General features: G+C 41.4%; 1 protein-coding gene across 4 annotated transcripts in view; it reads left to right on the forward strand.

Annotated features, from left to right (window-relative positions):
• STAT1 (signal transducer and activator of transcription 1) overlaps positions 1-19,186 on the forward strand; it is a 42,378-nt gene that overhangs the window by 338 nt on the left and 22,854 nt on the right. For all 4 annotated transcript variants that reach the window (XR_012333025.1, XM_019931489.3, XM_073807460.1 and 1 more), the window contains exons 2-10: positions 142-292; positions 2,919-3,047; positions 4,008-4,152; positions 10,686-10,784; positions 13,938-14,027; positions 14,995-15,073; positions 16,169-16,260; positions 16,450-16,601; positions 18,895-19,053. Coding sequence is in view for 3 of the 4 variants with exons in the window: in XM_019931489.3 (XP_019787048.1) it covers positions 2,920-3,047; positions 4,008-4,152; positions 10,686-10,784; positions 13,938-14,027; positions 14,995-15,073; positions 16,169-16,260; positions 16,450-16,601; positions 18,895-19,053 (944 nt within the window). In the remaining variant the exon portion in view is untranslated. The remainder of the gene's footprint in view (positions 1-141; positions 293-2,918; positions 3,048-4,007; positions 4,153-10,685; positions 10,785-13,937; positions 14,028-14,994; positions 15,074-16,168; positions 16,261-16,449; positions 16,602-18,894; positions 19,054-19,186) is intronic.

Here is a 19,186-nt window from a genome sequence, read left to right on the forward strand (position 1 = left end):
GTTGTGCTCTGGTAGTAAAAAAAAAAAATGTCTTGTGAAATAGAATCCTGCGCCCCTCCCCCGCCGAAAATACTGCATTTACCCTCATTTTTCTCTCTTTTCCGCCCCTTCCACCAGAGTCATGTTTTCTTCTCTCCGCAGAAAGTTTTCATTTGCCGTGTGCCACCCCCAGAGAGCCGTTATACGCTCGCACCCGGTGCATGCAAACCCAGCAGTCTTGGCATCTGACGTGCTGTGTGTAGCTGCTGCTTGTGTTGAATCCCCAGCCCTTCGCTGGGGCACAAGGTGACAGGTTAGTAAAATGTTCACGGAAACGAATGAATATGTGACTTTGGAACTTAATTATATGTCTGTATTTAAGGATAAAAGAGCTTAATGTGCTCCTGGAATGTAAAAGTGATAATTAGTTCCTGCAGACCCCTAAATAATATAATTAGTCTTTAAAACAAATTCTGACTAGTACCAAAGAGTTTGGGGGAAGAAAAACAGGTGTGTGATTACGCTTTAAATGTTGTTTGTATAAGCTGGATAGTTTGTTTTTAATGGGATAGAAATAAGACGAGTCTCCAGCACAATCCAGTTTGCGGTTTAACGCAGGACTCAAACTTGTTGGACCATAATATGGTTTGCCCTTTACTTTCTAATTCAATCTGAAATCTACTAGATTTCAATTCAACAGACTACTATTGAGTACATAATATGTGCAGGACACTGTCCACAGTGCAGACGATGTTTAAAGAAAAGACAGTCCCAGCAACTCTGAAGCTTACATGCTGCAGGGGAGACATCATAGAGCTTTTTAAGGAAGACAGGGACTGATGCTCTAATAGGGATACAAAATGCAATGAGGCGCACGTTAATGAAAGCTTAATTGTTTCTGGGTGAGTCTCAGAGAGCTTATGGAAGAAGGTCTATTCGTACCTACCTTTGAATGCTGGTAGAATTTAGAGAGGCAGAATGTGGAAAAGCTGTTTTCAAGGGTGAGTGACAGCTGGAGCAGTGCAGGAAAAAAAGTAGGTAATTTGGTGACTGGGTTGCTTTGTTAATGGATGAAAATAGGGTCAGAGTGGAAATCAGCCTGGTAATGGGCAAACTGTAGCAATTTTGAACTAGAGAATGATGTGGTCAAAACCCATGTGCAGCAGAAGGCCAGATTGGGAAAGAGTGTTGGAGGCAAGGTGGTTGGAGGTCTTGGGACTGGAGAGGAAGAAGTCAGGTGACTGGGGGTTGGTCTTGCCACTCCCTGTGCTGGTAACAAGTTTTGTGAGAAGAGGGAATGGATTCTGGATTTGTTGGCATGGATTTACTGATCGCCTGCTTTGTGCCAGGTGCTGTATCTGTATTAGGTCGTTCAGTCTTAAACAGTCACCCTGTTGAGAGGGAAGTGAGTCACTTGAGGTCACTCACCTAAAAAGAGGTGTTGCAGTCCCCGCTGGTTGACACTCTGGCCAGCATATTTGCTTTAGGCATATCCTTATTAGACACCTAGTAGGGAGGGAGAGCACCAAAGATTTAGTCTTCCACTCAGGTGAAATAAATTCAAAGTGAAAAATCAAATTGCTACAGCAAGTCTAGTAAAGGTGTGGACTTGGGTCCATTCGTACTGGTATTTGTGATGGTGACTAGCTTTGTAGCCTCACCACATCCTTACCTTCCTTTGGAAGGAGATTTGTGGAGTAGACATGACTTCATGCCTGCACAGGTATGCTTGCCAACAAGCATGCATACGCTTTTCCACGCTCTGCTTGAAAATCCAGACCTCTTCCTCAGGGCTGGTAGGACAAGATTCACATATATCTACTCTGAACGTTGTCAGCTGTGCGCTGATGTAAATCCTAATTTACGCTATGGTGAAGAGAGGCTTTTTATTTTCCTAATGGATGTTCGGACTTAAATCAGGTATTTTAATTTTTAATCTTCAGAACTGCTATGTAAAAGTTGACTTGCTGTTGTCCAAAGAAATAGTATTATTTTATCCTTTCAGATTACATTTAACAATGTTGTTTCAGTCTTTAAAAATTATTACTTAGGTTTAAGAATTTTTGTGCAGACTTATTGTTTGCAGTAGGCAAAGAGGAAAATATATCTCTTTTAAAAGATATATAACCTGGGAATTCCCTGGCGGTCCAGTAGCTAGGACTCTTCGATTCCACTGCAGGGTTCACGGTTTTGATCCCAGGTTGGGGAACTAAGATCCTGCATGCTGTGCAGTGTGGCCAAAAAAAAAAAAGAAGATATATATCAAAAATAATTCATTTTAATCACGTGAATCATAAAATATAAAACACCAATTTAAAATTCTTTGGGTTAAATTACAAATGTTCTATAATTTATAAGAGCAATTTCAGGGAGAGTTCTTACGATTTGTCCTAAAGCAAATCTAAGTAGTGTTTTCCATTGATTTATTTGATAAAAGTGCAGATTCATTTTAAAGGCGTATGAACACCTACTGTATGCCCAGCACTGTTCTGAAGATACAGCGGTGAACAACCCCCCCCCCCCCACTCCCAAATCCTTCCCTTCATGCGGGGAAAACAGACACTAATCAAAATTAAAAAAAATATGTGGTAGGTCAGATGGTGGTAAGTGCAATAGAGAAGAATACATCAGGGAGGAGGGATAGTGTTTTCCAAGGTGAGAGGTGGTGTCAAGTTAAATAAGGTGGCCAGAAGAGGCTTCTTTGAGATGCTGGCATTTGAGCAAAGACCTGAAGATGTGTTTTTTGGAGAAGAAAAAAACTTTGACCCAAAACTCAATTAAAAAACAGGCTTTGAAACATAGGCACCATTTTAAAAGTATATTTCAAAGACAAATTATGTTTTTAATTAAGCAAGATATTTAGAAGAAGCACAATGCTAGACAGGCTTTTTTTGGAGCTGTGGGCTTCCATTTGTGATCTGTATTCTGTTTCCCTATAGGATGTCCCAGTGGTATGAGCTTCAGCAGCTTGACTCCAAATTCCTGGAGCAGGTTCACCAGCTCTATGACGACAGTTTTCCCATGGAAATCAGACAGTATCTGGCACAGTGGCTAGAAAAGCAAGACTGGTAAGGAAAACTCACTTGACAGAAGAATGAGTTTTTCTACACTTTTAAAATAACTTGTTGATTAAGTGGCTTGGAACTACGTTGACTGGAAGATGAATCTCATCAGTAGCCATTGGGATTACCTGTTTCAGAAAAGAGTGTTGCCTTGAAAAATGGCATGTGTCTCTAGAAAGCTAAATGCATTAGTCATTAATTTTATGTATTTGTCGATTTAATTATACATCCTTCTAAATGCTTTGCACAAGTTAGATAATGCTGACACCAATTATTTCCAAGTTAGGATCCAGGTTATAGAAAGAAGTAAGTTAAAAGTAATAATTAAAGCCAAGTTTTGGTAGAACACTGATTAGAAGTATGAAGAAAGTAAAGAAAAATTAAGGAACTATCTCTTAAAACTGGTATATGTTCTATTTTACGATTTATTGTTTGCTCATTGCAAATATTTCAAATGTTATGAAAGTATTTGACGTAGAAAGTGAAGGCCCCTGTTGATTTTTTGCCTCCAGAGATAATCGCCATTAACAGTTTGGTGCACAGTCTTGGAGTGCTAGAATTTTTTTTTTTTTTTTTTGCGGTACGCAGGCCTCCCACTGCTGTGGTCTCTCCCGTTGCGGAGCACAGGCTCCGGACGCACAGGCTCAGCGGCCATGGCTCACGGGCCCAGCTGCTCCGCGGCATGTGGGATCCTCCCGGACCGGGGCACGAACCCGCATCCCCTGCATTGGCAGGCGGACTCTCAACCCCTGCGCCACCAGGGAAGCCCGAATTTTTCATGCTAATTGTATATAATAAAAACATTGTACAAACTGCTGCTAATAGCAATGGCAGTTTCAAAAGAAGGAAATAAAACCCAAGAAAACACTTTAAATTATTTTTAGTCATTTCAACATGGAAAGCAGTGTTTATTTTGTCGTTTTAAAGTAGTATCTAAACGAAATGTGTAAATTTTGTATCTCCTAGGGAGCATGCCGCCAATGATGTTTCATTTGCTACCATCCGTTTTCACGACCTCCTGTCGCAGCTGGATGATCAATACAGTCGCTTTTCTTTGGAGAATAATTTTTTGTTGCAGCATAACATAAGGAAAAGCAAGCGTAATCTTCAGGTATGACATGGTTTTTGCGTTTAAGTTGAAATGTTTCCATGTTTACGTAAGAATTTTTTTCATTCAGCAAATACTATTGAGCACAAACTCATTGGTATTTAGAAAAGTACAGACACTATAAATAAACTACCGTTATGTAGCTAATATTTTATAGCAGAAGTAAAATATCAATTCATTTTGTAAACACATAAGGAGTATTCAGGCTGAAGGTTATCACTTAGACGTAAGTAGTTCTGAGAGAAATTCAATGCTATGATCTTGTCTTATTAAAAGCCGTTGATTTTTTTTTTTTTTTTTTTTTTTGCGGTATGCGGACCTCTCACTGTTGTGGACTCTCCCGTTGCGGAGCACAGGCTCCGGATGCGCAGGCTCAGCGGCCATGACTCATGGGCCCAGCCGCTCCGCGGCATGTAGGATCTTCCCGGACCGGGGCACGAACCCGTGTCCCCTGCATCGGCAGCAGACTCTCCACCACTGTGCCACCAGGGAAGCCCTACATAAGCTATTTCTGATAAAATCAAACTATTCTTTTTAAGAACTATGACAAAAGCTGCTTTAACTGTCCAATTAAGCGCAGGTACCTAAATTATTTCTTGATTAAAAAAACAAGTGGGGCTTCCCTGGTGGCGCAGTGGTTGAGAGTCCGCCTGCCGATGCAGGGGACACAGGTTCGTGCCCCCGTCCGGGAAGACCCCACATGCCGCGGAGCGGCTGGGCCCATGAGTCATGGCCGCTGAGCCTGCGCATCCGGAGCCTGTGCTCCGCAACGGGAGAGGCCACAACAGTGAGAGTCCCGCGTACCACAAAAAAAAAAAAAAATAGCTTATGTAGAACTTAATAAGTTCAGGATGAGCTTTCCTTTTCTTTTTTTTCCTTTAAAGCTGGTATTTATTTTATTGAACTCAGTAAGTACATAAAACTTAAAGACTCCACATTGTCATATATGCAGCTATTTCCTTTCACTACTAAAGATAATTAAAGTATAGTCACTGCCTTTGGAAATGTACCAACTCACTGCAGAGCATAAAAGTATATAATAAACTAGTACATGTTGGTTAAAGGGGAGATTGCATTCTTTTTTTTTTGAAGTTTTGAATTTTATTTATTTTTTTATACAGCAGGTTCTAATTAGTCATCAGTTTTATACACATCGGTGTATACATGTCAATCCCAATCACCCAGTTCATCACACCACCATCCCCACCCCCCCGCAGCTTTACCCCCTTGGTGTCCATACGTTTGTTCTCTACATCTGTGTCTCAACTTCTGCCCTGCAAACCGGTTCATCTGTACCATTTTTCTGGGTTCCACATGCATGCGTTAATATACGATATTTGTTTTTCTCTTTCTGACTTACTTCACTCTGTATGACAGTCTCTAGATTCATCCACATCTCTACAAATGACCCAATTTCGTTTCTTTTCCTGGCTGAGTGTTCCATTGTATATGTGTACCACATCTTCTTTATCCATTCGTCTGTCGATGGGCATTTAGGTTGCTTCCATGACCTGGCTATTGTAAATAGTGCTGCAATGAACATTGGGGTGCATGTGTCTTTTTGTAATATGGTTTTCTCTGGGTATGTGCCCAGTAGTGGGATTGCTGGATCATATGGTAATTCTATTTTTAGTTTTTTAAGGAACCTCCATACTGTTCTCCATAGTGACTGTATCAATTTGTATTCCCACCAACAGTGCAAGAGGGTTCCCTTTTCTCTACACCCTCTGTTGTTTGTAGATTTTCTGATGATGCCCATTCTAACTGGTATGAGGTAATACCTCATTGTAGTTTTGATTTGCATTTCTCTAATAATTAGTGATGTTGAGCAGCTTTTCATGTGTTTCTTGGCCATCTGTATGTCTTCTTTGGAGAAATGTCTATTTAGGTCTTCTGCCCATTTCTGGATTGGCTTGTTTATTTCTTTAATATTGAGCTGCGTGAGCTGTTTATATATTTTGGAGATTAATCCTTTGTCCGTTGATTCATTTGCAAATATTTTCTCCCATTCTGAGGGTTGTCTTTTCGTCTTGTTTATGGTTTCCTTTGCTGTGCAATAGCTTTTAAGTTTCATTAGGTCCCATTTGTTTATTTTTGTTTTTATTTCCATTACTCTAGGAGGTGAATCAAAAAAGATCTTGCTGTGATTTATGTCAAAGAGTGTTCTTCCTATGTTTTCCTCTAAGAGTTTTATAGTGTCCAGTCTTACATTTAGGTCTCGAATCCATTTTGAGTTTATTTTTGTGTATTGTGTTAGGGAGGGTTCTAATTTCACTCTTTTACATGTAACTGTCCAGTTTTCCCATCACCACTTATTGAAGAGACTGTCTTTTCTCCATTGTATATCCTTGCCTCCTTTGTCATAGATTAGTTGACCATAGGTGTGTGGGTTTATATCTGGGCTTTCTGTCCTGTTCTATTGATCTATATTTCTGTTTTTGTGCCAGTACCATATTATCTTCATTACTGTAGCTTTGTAGTATAGTCTGAAGTCAGGGAGTCTGATTCCTCCAGCTCCGCTTTTTTCCCTCAAGACTGCTTTAGCTATTTGGGGTCTTTTGTGTCTCCATACAAATTTTAAGATTTTTTGTTCTAGTTCTGTAAAAAATGCCATTGGTAATTTGATAGGGATTGCATTGTATCTGTAGATTGCTTTGGGTAGTAGAGTCATTTTCACAATATTCTTCCAATCCAAGAACATGGAATATCTCTCCATCTGTTTGTATCATCTTTAATTTCTTTCATCAGTATCTTATAGTTTTCTGCATACAGGTCTTTTGTCTCCCTAGGTAGGTATATTCCTAGGTATTTTATTCTTTTTGCTGCAATGGTAAATGGGAGTGTTTCCTTCAGATTTTTCATCATTAGTGTATCGGAATGCAAGAGATTTCTGTGCATTAATTTTGTATCCTGCAACTTTACCAAATTAATTGATTAGCTCTAGTAGTTTTCTGGTGGCATCTTTACGATTCTTTATGTATAGTATCATGTCATTTGCAAACAGTGACAGTGTTACTTCTTCTTTTCCAATTTCTATTCCTTTTATTTCTTTTTCTCCTCTGATTGCTGTGGCTAGGGCTTCCAAAACTATGTTGAATAATAGCGGTGAGAGTGGACCTCCTTGTCTTGTTCCTGATCTTAGAGGAAATGCTTTCAGTTTTTCACCATTGAGAATGATGTTTGCTGTGTGTTTGTCATATATGGCCTTTATTATGTTGAGGTCGGTTTCCTCTATGCCCACTTTCTGGAGAGTTTGTTTTTTGTTTTTTGTTTTTTGCAGTACGTGGGCCTCTCACTGCCGTGGCCTCTCCCGTTGCGGAGCACAGGCTCCGGATGTGCAGGCTCAGCGGCCATGGCTCACGGGCCCAGCCGCTCCGTGGCATGTGGGATCTTCCCGGACTGGGGCACGAACCCGTGTCCCCTGCATCGGCAGGCGGACTCTCAACCACTGCGCCACCAGGGAAGCCCTGGAGAGTTTTTTATCATAAATCGGTGTTGAATTTTGTCAAAAGCTTTTTCTGCATCTATTGAGATCATCATATGGTTTTTATTCTTCAGTTTGTTAATATGGTGTATCACATTGATTGATTTGCATATATTTAAAAATCCTTACATCCCTGGGATAAATCCCACTTGATCATGGTGTATGATCCTTTTACTGTGCTGTTGGATTCTGTTTGCTAGTATTTTGTTGAGGATTTTTGCATCTATATTCATCAGTGATATTGGTCTGTAATTTTCTTTTTGTAGTATCTTTGTCTGGTTTTGGTATCAGGGTGATGGTGGCCTCATAGAATGAGTTTGGGAGTGTTCCTTCCTCTGCAGTTTTTTGGAAGAGTTTGAGAAGGATGGGTGTTAACTCTTGTCTAAATGTTTGATGGAATTCACCTGTGAAGCCATCTGGTCCTGGACTTTTGTTTGTTGGAAGATCTTTAATCACAGTTTCAACTTCATTACTTGTGATTGGTCTGTTCATATTTTCTATTTCTTCTTGGTTCAGTCTTGGAAGGTTATACCTTTCTAAGAATTTGTGCATTTCTTGCAGGTTATCCATTTTACTGGCATAGAGCTTGTAGTAGTCTCTTAGGATGCTGTGTATTTCGGCGGTGTCTGTTGTAACTTCTCCTTTTTCATTTCCAATTCTATTGATTTGAGTCCTCTCCCTCTTTTTCTTGATGAGTCTGGCTAATGGTTTATCAGTTTTGTTTACCTTCTCAAAGAACCAGCTTTTAGTTTTATTGATCTTTGCTATTGTTTTCTTTGTTTTATTTCATTTATTTCTGCTCTGATCTTAATGATTTCTTTCCTTCTGCTAACTATGGGTTTTGTTTGTTCTTCTTTCTCTAGTTCCTTTAGGTGTAAGGTTAGATTGTTTATTTGAGATGTTTGTTGTTTCTTGAGGTAGGCTTGTATAGCTATAAACTTACCTCTTAGAACTGCTTTTGCTGCATCCCATAGGTTTTGGATCATCATGTTTTCATTGTCATTTGTCTCTAGGTATTTTTTGATTTCCTCTTTGATTTCTTCAGTGATCTCTTGGTTATATAGTACCATACTGTTTAGCCTCCATGTGTTTGTATTTTTTACAGTTTTTTCACTGTAATTCATTTCTAATCTCATAACGTTGTGGTCAGAAAAGATGCTTGATATGATTTCAGTTTTCTTAAATTTAGTGAGGCTTGATTTGTGACCCAAGATGTGATCTATCCTGGAGAATGTTCCATGCACACTTGAGAACAAACTGTAATCTGCGGTTTTTGGATGGAATGTCCTATAAATATCAATTAAATCTATCTGGTCTGTTGTGTTATTTAAAGTTTCTGTTTCCTTATTTATTTTCATTTTGGATGATCTGTCCATTGGTGTAAGTGAGGTGTTAAAATCCCCCACTGTTATTGTGTTACTGTTGATTTCCTCTTTTATAGCTGTTAGCAGTTGCCTTATGTATTGAGGTGCTCCTATGTTGGGTGCATATATATTTATAATTGTTATATCTTCTTCTTGGATTGATCCTTTGATCATTTTGTAGTGTCCTTCCTTGTCTCTTGTAACATTCTTTATTTTAAAGTCTATTTTATCTGATATGAGTATTGCTACTCCAGCTTTCTTTTGATTTCCATTTGCATGGAATATCTTTTTCCATCCCCTCACTTTCAGTCTGTATGTGTCCCTAGGTCTGAAGTGGGTCTCTTGTAGACAGCATATATATGGGTCTTGTTTTTGTATCCATCCAGCGAGCCTGTCTTTTGGTTGGAGCATTTAATCCATTCACGTTTAAGGTAATTATCGATATGTATGTTCCTATGACCATTTTATGAATTGTTTTGGGTTTGTTTTGGTAGGTCCTTTTCTTCTGTTGTATCCCACTTAGAGAAGTTCCTTTAGCATTTGTTGTAGAGCTGGTTTGGTGGTGCTGAATTCTCTTAGCTTTTGTTTCTCTGTAAAGCTTTTGATTTCTCCATTGAATCTGAATGAGATCCTTGCTGGGTAGAGTAATCTTGGTTGTAGGTTCTTCCCTTTCATCACTTTACGTATATCATGCCACTCCCTTCTGGCTTGTAGAGTTTCTGCTGAGAAATCAGCTGTTAACCTTATGGGAGTTCCCTCGTATGTTATTTGTTGTTTTTCCCTTGCTGCTTTCAATAATTTTTCTTTGTCTTTAATTTTTGCCAACTTGATTACTATGTGTCTCAGCATGTTTCTCCTTGGGTTTATCCTGTATGGGACTCTCTGCGCTTCCTGGACTTGGGTGGCTATTTCCTTTCCCATGTTAGGGAAGTTTTGGGCTATAATCTGTTCAAATGTTTTCTCTGGTCATTTCTCTCTCTCTTCTCCTTCTGGGACCCCTATAATGCGAATGTTGTTGCATTTAATGTTGTCCCAGAGGTCTCTCAGGCTGTCTTCATTTCTTTTCATTCTTTTTTCTTTATTCTGTTCTGCAGCAGTGAATTCCACCATTCTGTCTTCCAGGTCACTTATGCGTTCTTCTGCCTCAGTTATTCTCCTATTGATTCCTTCTGGTGTAGTTTTCATTTCAGTTATTGTATTGTTCCTCTCTGTTTGTTTGTTCTTTAATTCTTCTAGATCTTTGTTGAATATTTCTTGCATCTTCTCAATCTTTGCCTCCATTCTTTTTCCGAGGTCCTGGATCATCTTCACTATCATTATTCTGAATTCTTTTTCTGGAAGGTTGCCTATCTCCGTTTCATTTAGTTGTTTTTCTGGGGTTTTATCTTGTTCCTTCATCTGGTACATAGCCCTCTGCCTTTTCATCTTGTCTATCTTTCTGTGAATGTGGTTTTTGTTCCATAGGCTGCAGGATTGTAGTTCTTCCTGCTTCTGCTGTCTGCCCTCTGGTGGATGAGCCATCTAAGAGGCTTGTGTAAGTTTCCTGATGGGAGGGACTGGTGGTGGGCAGAGCTGACTAGGGTGAGGTTTCTTAATGGATATGAACAAACTCATTTCAATGTATAATACACAATGGTTTAAACATTCTGAAATTTAATTTATTTTTATTCTAACAACCCATTGTCTAGGATAATTTTCAGGAAGACCCAATACAGATGTCTATGATCATCTGTAACTGTCTGAAGGAGGAAAGAAAGATCTTGGAAAATGCCCAGAGATTCAATCAGGTACTTTTTTCCTAATTGAACACAAAGGATAATAAAGAAATAAAAACTCATTCATTCATCCAGCATGTACTACTGAGGCCCTGTTTCAGGGCAATGGTGACTGGCCCTCTGATTTTTTAGCCCCAAGAAGTGGGGGAAAACAGATGTAGAGATTTTGAAAGGACCCCAATCTAATGGAAGTCATCCTAGTGAGGGAGGGAGACAACACAAAACAAAATCTTTTCAGATAGTGATTGTTGCTATGAAGATAGTAAAGCAGGATACTGTGTGGACAGTAGTGGAGTGTCAGGTTGTTTCTTTAGATCAGGGTCAGGGACACCTCTGGGGTGCTGGGGCAGGAAAGGAAGCAGAAGACAGTGGGCTCTTGCAGCAGACTGAAGGAGCGGAGGGGAAGTACCTGAGGTAGAGGTGCAGTCAGTGGAGGTGGGAAGAAGTGGACAGATTCCGTTATGTTCTGGATGTGGTACCAGTAGGGCTTATACTGAAGGATCAGATGTGAGAGTGAGAAGGAGCCAAGAGTAGAGGGTGAGTCTGATTTGTGACTTGCGTTTCTTAGAGATACTGTTTACTGAGCTGGGGAAGACAGGGAAGGGACAGGAGTAAGGCTTTTGCAGGGCACAATAGTTTTTGGAGAAGAATGGGTTGATGGGAAAATCAGCAGCTTTGTTTTCAATAGGACCGAGATACCTATTAGATATCTGAGACAACCAAACAGTGAATGAGTCAGAGTTATACTAGTACCAAGGCTTTTTTATCATGACTTTACTAATCCTAATACAGACTGTCCTGGTGATTAGGGTTCAGCAGTTTTTTGAAGTTGCCATGGCATTGATTCATGCCTTTCATTGATGGGGTGGTGGGAGCTACCCAGCAGGCAGACGGTTGTGAAACCACTACGGTATGAGTTACTCTGGCTGAGACCATTCCAGTATGACAGGGAAAAGGCCAGAGTACTCAGTGGAATGCGTCCTATGTGCATTTCTCTAACGAATAGCTAACAAAGTGTGCTGTGAGATTGGGAGGTGGGGGGTGGAGAGAGAATTTAAGTAGTGGCACTGAATGCCATTTTCCGTGCACTTTCTGAGCATTTGCCCCAGTTCTTGTGAATCTGCTGCTTCCCTGGGCATTTAGTTCCTGTCTCCCTGTCACGCTGAAAGCACCTTGCTGCACTGAGCACTTAAAGATACATATTATTTGTTCTAAACTCAGACTGGCTAGTTCATCCTGGACCCAGCCTAGTGAGCAAAGGTGTCTGTCAGGAGGAAAAGCTGGCTGCATTGGCTCCTCTGAGAGGGGTGTGCCTTCTTCAGTATGGCATGCACCTGGGAGACTTTCAGCAGGAAATTTTGACTATCCTGTGGGATTTTCATCTTACCAGCATTATGCAAGGGGCTGCTCCTGTATCTCAGATAGACTTGGGAGGACAGTCAAGAGCAGAGATGGGCAGAAGAGTGAACTGTCCACCTTGCTACCTAAGCATTTCTCTCCTCATTTGGCCCGGAGTCAGCACTGGGAGGCACAGGAGGTGATTTCTGCTCTCCCAGATCAGCCCCATCTCCTGCGGGTGCTTTGGTCTCAAAGGCATGTCAGCTTTTGACCTCCTTTTAAAAATGTGAAGTTCCTGGGGAGAGGTTCATTTTAAGCCTCTCAGAGGGCACCTGACTTATCGGTGAACCCCTGGAACGAGGTTAGTGGACTGCCCAGCTGCAAGCAAGAGAAAGAAGACCTTCCTGGGATTTGAGGGAAGGTCCTGGATGTCTGGGGGTATCGAAAAGATGCTGAAAAGGATGACAAAATCGAACACTCATCCCTGATTTTTAAAAATTCAATAAACTAGGAGCTGATGGATACCTCCTTAACATTAAAATATACATCTCCTGCTTCTAAAACAGTATCTTACTTCACGGACAAAACATCAGTAAGTCAGAACCACGGCAAGGATGTCCACTGTTTCCACTGCTGCTTAGCATTGTATTAGTGGTATTGCAGTTGACAAGAGGAAGCCATTAGAAGCATAAGAATTAAAAACGACATCATAAATATATCGGCTTTCCCTCAGTTAATTCATAATTTTAATGTGATCCCGATAAAAATAACAAATTGTTTTCTGGCTGTCAAGGATGAAGACTAACTCTACCCACTGCATCTGGGATGGTATTCATTATTACTTTATAGGAGCAGATATTCATTGAAGTCCTTAATGGCAGTACTGTTCAATTTTTTAATGTTTTTTAAAAATTAATTTTTATTTAAATATAGTTGATTTACAATGTGTTAGTTTAAGTGTTCAAGTGTACAGCAAAGTGATTCAGTTATGTACACACACACACACACACACACACACACACACACACTTACTTTTTTAGATTCTTCTCCATTATAGGTTATTACAAGGTATTGAGTATAATTCCCTGTGTTATACATTTAGGTACTTGCTTGTTATCTGTTTTAAATATAGTTATATATGTTAATCCCATACTCCTAATTTACCCCTCCCCCGACCTTTCCCCTTTGGTAACCATAAATTTGCTTTCTATGTCTGTGAGTCTATTTCTGTTTTGTAAATAAGTTCATTTGCATCATTATTTTAGATTCTACATACAAGCGATATCATATGATATTTGTCTTTTTCTGTACTGTTCAATTTTGATATACCTCTGCATTATCTGGAATCTTGTCAAAATGGGGTTTCTGATTCAGTAATCAGATTAGGACCTGAAATTCTGCATTTCCGACAAGCTCGCGGGTGGTAAGATGCTGCTTGTCTGGGGACCACACTGAATTGCATGGCTTTGAGACAAATGAGTACAGGGCTAATAAGAATAATGTTGTCTACAGAATTTGAGAAACTAAAATAACTTCCTGTGTGGTCCCATGCAACTGTATGAACTAATGGAAAATTCCAGAAATACTATTTATTTTAGGCATGAACTGAACCTGGTCTTTCTGTAGGCTTGTTAACAGTTCGCCAGTATTTTCCGGGGCCTTGGGAACTGAGCTTTTCTTGTGCACACTCATGTGGGAGGCCTGCAGGAGGTTTTGGAAGGTCCGGGAGTTAGGTGGGGCACGGGGTAGACTTGACTTTGGAGCATAACCAGCAGGTAAATAGGACAGAGGAAGTAATGGCTGTTAACTGTGTACCTTCCATTACAGGCTCAGGCAGGGAATATTCAGACCACTGTAATGTTAGACAAACAGCAGGAGCTTGACAGCAGAGTCAGAAATGTGAAGGACAAAGTTATGGTGAGTATTTAGTAAATGTATACATCTTCTTTGTAACTTTTTGTAGAGGAAAAAAGGTTTCAATTGCTCTAGTGTAAGCATTGTGACTGATTTCAGGCTTTTAAGTAGTTGAGAAGAAAAGTTTCGCTCAAGTTCGAAACCCTAAGTAAACAAATTGGTGAAACCAATGAGCAGATAGACATTTTTGGCCCCTGTTACAACTTGCAAACATTGAGCTTATCTTTTCCTTCCTTGCAAGATTGTGCAGTAACTGTTGACTTTGCCCTATCACCCAGTAAACTAGTTGTTGCTGCTCTAAATAGCCCTTTATGTCTGTACCTTTCAAATGGGGGTGTGTCTGGGGTTACATAGAGTCCTAGGATAAACATGGTCTTCCTCAAGCACCTGTTTTATTCTAAGACTTGGAAGGGGAACAAAAACATCTCAAACAAGGAAATTCTGATGTATTTCTGATTAGAATAAAATATCCACAATAACTTTAAGATAAAACTTCCCAGACATTTATGGAGGTGGTGCCCTTGGTGGTATGTGTTCACTCCCTTCCACTGTGGGTGCTGTTTGGGGGAAAGGGTGAGGAGTCCAGCCTTGCCCTGGGCCCGTATCTGTGGAAACGGCCTTTCTGCTGAGGGGCCGGCTCTCCTGTGGGCCTCTGGGTCACACCAGCGCGGCCTTGACTTTGTGCTTCAGACGGCATGTTGCCAGACTCCAGGTCTACTTCATTAAAGTAGACATCAAGTGGCCCAGTCCAGAAATAGCTATATATTTTCTTTCATAAAAAGGTTATTATATACTAGCTAAGGAGATATAAATTATTTCATACGTGTGATTAGAATTTTGCAAGTCTAATCCATCTTTGAGGGAGCAGGATTGCATCCATGGTTTTCTGGGTTCTATAGTACCAGTAATCTGTCTCCTAAAGTCTTTGTCCTAAGTATGGTGGAAAACTTGTTTCTGTCTTTACTTGTAGTGTATAGAGCATGAAATCAAGACCCTAGAAGATTTACAGGATGAATATGACTTTAAATGTAAAACCTTGCAGAACAGAGGTAAGAGTTAACATTTAAAGCAGTGTCCATTGCCTGTAATTTTTTCTACCTACACTAGATAACAAAGGCAGATACTCCTTCATATTTACCAAACATTTTAAGACTCTGAATTGCTAGTCTTGGCTTCTTGGTGACCCAGGCCAGGGTTTTTCAACCTCAGTACTATTGACATTTTGGGGCTGATAACTGTTTGGGGGGTTGTCCTGTGCATTGTAGGATGTTTAGCAGCATCCGTGACTTCTGCCCACCAGGTGGCAGTAGAACTATCCCCAGTGGTGGTCCCCAGTGGTGACAACCAAAACTGTCTCCAAACATTGCCAAATGATCCCTGGGGGGCAAAATCGCCCCCAGTTAATACATCCTGGTTACGTGCTATTCACTCTACTTACTGTGCCTAGCCCACTGATGGACATAGGACGGATATGTGTGTGGAGTTCCCCTGCCCTAATAACTGAAGTTCCTCCAAATATTCCAGCTCCATGTGTATACTCCACAGGGGAAGTTCAGCATTTTTCACATGTTTTAAAGCAGTTTTGCTCGGATTTTGTTGTTGTTGCTCATTTTTAATGATGACAGGACGTCCACTGAAAATAATCCAGAAGTGTGCATTGTGTAGAACAAGCAGGGTGCTGCTGGAACCCTAGCAATCATTTGGAGGATACCATGATAGAATGGAGAGATTATTAGTAAGAATTTGAATAAAAGTATGAGAGAAAGAAACCTCAATTACAGTTTCCTAATTGTCTGCTTCAAGCCACAGAGATGCTTTGTATCAATTATTTTTTAACTGAGGTTGTGAATTTTGTCACTTATATTCATTTAGGTAATATTCTGACAGTGCCTTAAGAACCAGACAGTACTGTTTCCCGTTTATGTGAGTCATTGTAAACAAGGACTTTGTTTCAGTGTATCCGGTTTTTGTACTTAGGCCATTTTTACCGTTTTGTTCAACAATGATTGAAGAAAAACCAAGCTTTGACGTATCTCCAGATAGTGTTTGGATCGTATTTTTCCTAAATGGATGTAAATCTTGGCTTCAGTTGGTTTTGTCTTCTTTTATATTTATATTTATCTGCTGTCTCTCCCAATTCACAGAACATGAAACCAATGGTGTGGCAAAGAATGATCAGAAACAGGAACAGATGTTACTCCAGAAGATGTATTTAATGCTTGACAATAAGAGAAAGGTAGTGATTCACTTTCCAGAATAACATGTCGCTTTTGTCACAGACTGTAAATAATGGACTTGAAGTTTGGAATAGAGGCAAAATTATTTTTATAACCATTTCACTTAGAGCAACCCAGTTGAGATGAAAGAATAAAATTCAGTGATTAAAGATGAGTTTATTTCGCTTTGTCTCTTTCTCTCCCTTTAGGAAGTAGTTCACAAAATAATAGAGTTGTTGAATGCCACCGAACTTACCCAGAAAGCCCTGATTAATGATGAACTTGTGGAATGGAAGCGAAGACAGCAGAGTGCCTGTATCGGGGGACCCCCCAATGCTTGCCTTGATCAGCTGCAGAACTGGTAAGATTCTCCGAAGCAGAACACTGGCAGCTGACTGGCTAACCATATAAACTCGTAAAGTGCACGTTCCAGCTGTGTTAGTTGAATGGACTCTGTCAAACCTTTGGTTTAGAGTTTGATGTAGTCCAACTGCTTCTTGCCCTGGAAACACTTGAAAAGCACAGTGTTAATCACACCTGTGGCCACGTTCAGCCACATTCTGCATGGTTTGGAGGACTCCTCTCCCTGCTGTATGTGTACCGTGGGACATGTCATTTGTGCCAACACACCAGTGACATGGTCATCACACAACACAGTTAACAACTTGAGTCCCAAGGTTTTAAAAACAAAAGGGCATTTTACAGGCTTATGTGAAATAATAGTTTGTGGGCCATACATTTCAGGCATCCGTCTAGTAAATACTTATGAAATGCTGTATGCCAGGCACTGGGCTAGGACCTGGGACACAAGGTGAATGATTCTTGGTCGTTGCCAGTAAGGAGCTCTCAGTGTGGAGGCGGGAGATGGGCGTGGTAATAACTGTTCAGTGAAAGGTTGCCAGGGCTCCAACGGAGACCGTCCAGAGTTCATGGAGGATGAAGGAAGGAGTCACCAGGAAAGATTAATGAGACAAAGTGGTCTTGCACGGATTCGAGAGTGAATAGGAAAACTTCATGTAGACCAGGAAGGAGAAGAGTGTGGACGGGGCAGAGGGGAGGGGAGGCTGGCATGAGCTGGGGCCCGCAGTTCTCATGTTGGATGGCTAGAGAGTCGGGTGCCAGAGAGGGAAGGAAGAAAGTGGAGCTGGCAAGAGGCTGGAGCCTGGTCACGGAGGTTCCCATACTGTGCTGGGAACTCCGGGATTTTACCCAGTGGATACTGGTGAGCCGGGCAGGCCTTTTATTTAAGTGGAGGTTCATTTCTCTGATTTTTTATTTAGGTCACTCTGGCTGAAGCCTGAGGATAGAATAGAGACAGAAAGGCCAGTTGGTCTGCTCTGAGTTTATTAGCGTAGTCCAGGGGAGGGCTGACAGAACTGAGCAGAGGGGATGGAAGCAGTAGAATCAGTGGGTAGGAGCGGGGGGTGGCCTGGAACAGTTCTGAAGGGCCCAAGGACCAGAGACCTCATGAGATTACTTTCTGGATTGCTGTTTTTAAAAATTCACAATAGTCAGCCATTTATTTTTATTCTGTGAGTTGCCATTCCATATCCCAGTTTTTTGTGGATAGGAATGGAGCTCCCCAGCCCAGTGTGTCCCCGTGAGCCTTGTGAGATGCTGACCTCCGAGCCCCCCAGGTGCCCAGCGAGGCCCCCCGCTGTCTGGGGCCCCCATGGTCACCTTAGGCCACAAGGAGCCTCCTGCAGAGATGTGAATACCCCTCAGGACCCCCAGCTGTGTGGTACAAGGATTGTTGGCATTTTCCTGTGTGTCGTGGCCTGAACAAGGTTGGGAATCACTGGGTTAGAATCCCTCTGGAACTCACCCACCCACCGTTACCCTGCCTCTCATTTCATGGCCATGGGCTGTGCTCCTGGTGCTTCGAACTGGATTCAAGGAATGGAAACACCGAGTGAAGGAGATGTTTTTCACTGGGGCATAGAGGTTCTTCTGTCATTCCTCCAGGCCAGTAAAATGAACTTCCACAGCCTGACACGGCTCGGAGGCTGCATCGCCTTTGGTGGTTTCCTGTCAGGACGGAGGAACCTGAAAGCAGTCACTAGGTTTTCTCCTTAGCTTATGCATATATTTTGAGTGTCTAGGTTGCGCACATTGCCTTCTCCTTTCAGTTCAGTGACACAGTCACCTCTGTTCCCTCGTCTCCTCCTAACCCGGCCTGCATCCCCTCTTGGCCTTGCTTCCTCAGCGTCCAGGCTGCTCTCTTGCTCCTCTCTGCACAGTGTCACTGCCCTGATAGAAAGATCTGCAGGGGCCCCTCACTGCTCCACACATCACTGCCCACAGCATCTGCCTTGTCGTGTCCCCTGCCTCTGTCCCCCCTGCACCTTTGCCCTGTCCCTTTAGGTCCCAATTATCTCACAGCTCAATTGAAGTCACAGATTCCCTAGCAGCCTCCACCCCTACCCATCTCTCCTTAGGGCCATCTCAGTGGGATGCAGGTTTTAATCTGGGCTGTAATCGTTCATGCATATTAGTTTTTTCACACAAATCAGGTTTGTTCTGTTTCTCCCTGCACTTCAGAGCTGGGCAGATAACGTCGTGTGTTGTCTGTAAAAAGTACTTGTTGGTTTCCGTGATTCTGTTTAATCCAGGCTGCTTTCTGATGGAGACCCCTGTGGCTTGTACCTTCCCAGGTTCACCATAGTGGCAGAGAGTCTGCAGCAGGTTCGTCAGCAGCTTAAAAAGCTTGAGGAGTTGGAACAGAAATACACCTATGAACATGACCCTATCACAAAAAACAAACAAGCGTTATGGGACCGCACCTTCAGCCTCTTCCAGCAGCTCATTCAGAGGTAACTTGAGGGAGATGTTTTTGCACTTTTTGCAATTATTTTACCCAGAGGAAAATTTTTCTGGTAATTCAGATAATTTAGAAGGGTTTAATAGGTTATGTAAAATTTTTTATGGCTTCCCCGAATCAGGTCT

Source organism: Tursiops truncatus, chromosome 7 (genome assembly GCF_011762595.2).
Source record: "Tursiops truncatus isolate mTurTru1 chromosome 7, mTurTru1.mat.Y, whole genome shotgun sequence".
NCBI classification, from domain to species: Eukaryota; Metazoa; Chordata; class Mammalia; order Artiodactyla; family Delphinidae; genus Tursiops; species Tursiops truncatus.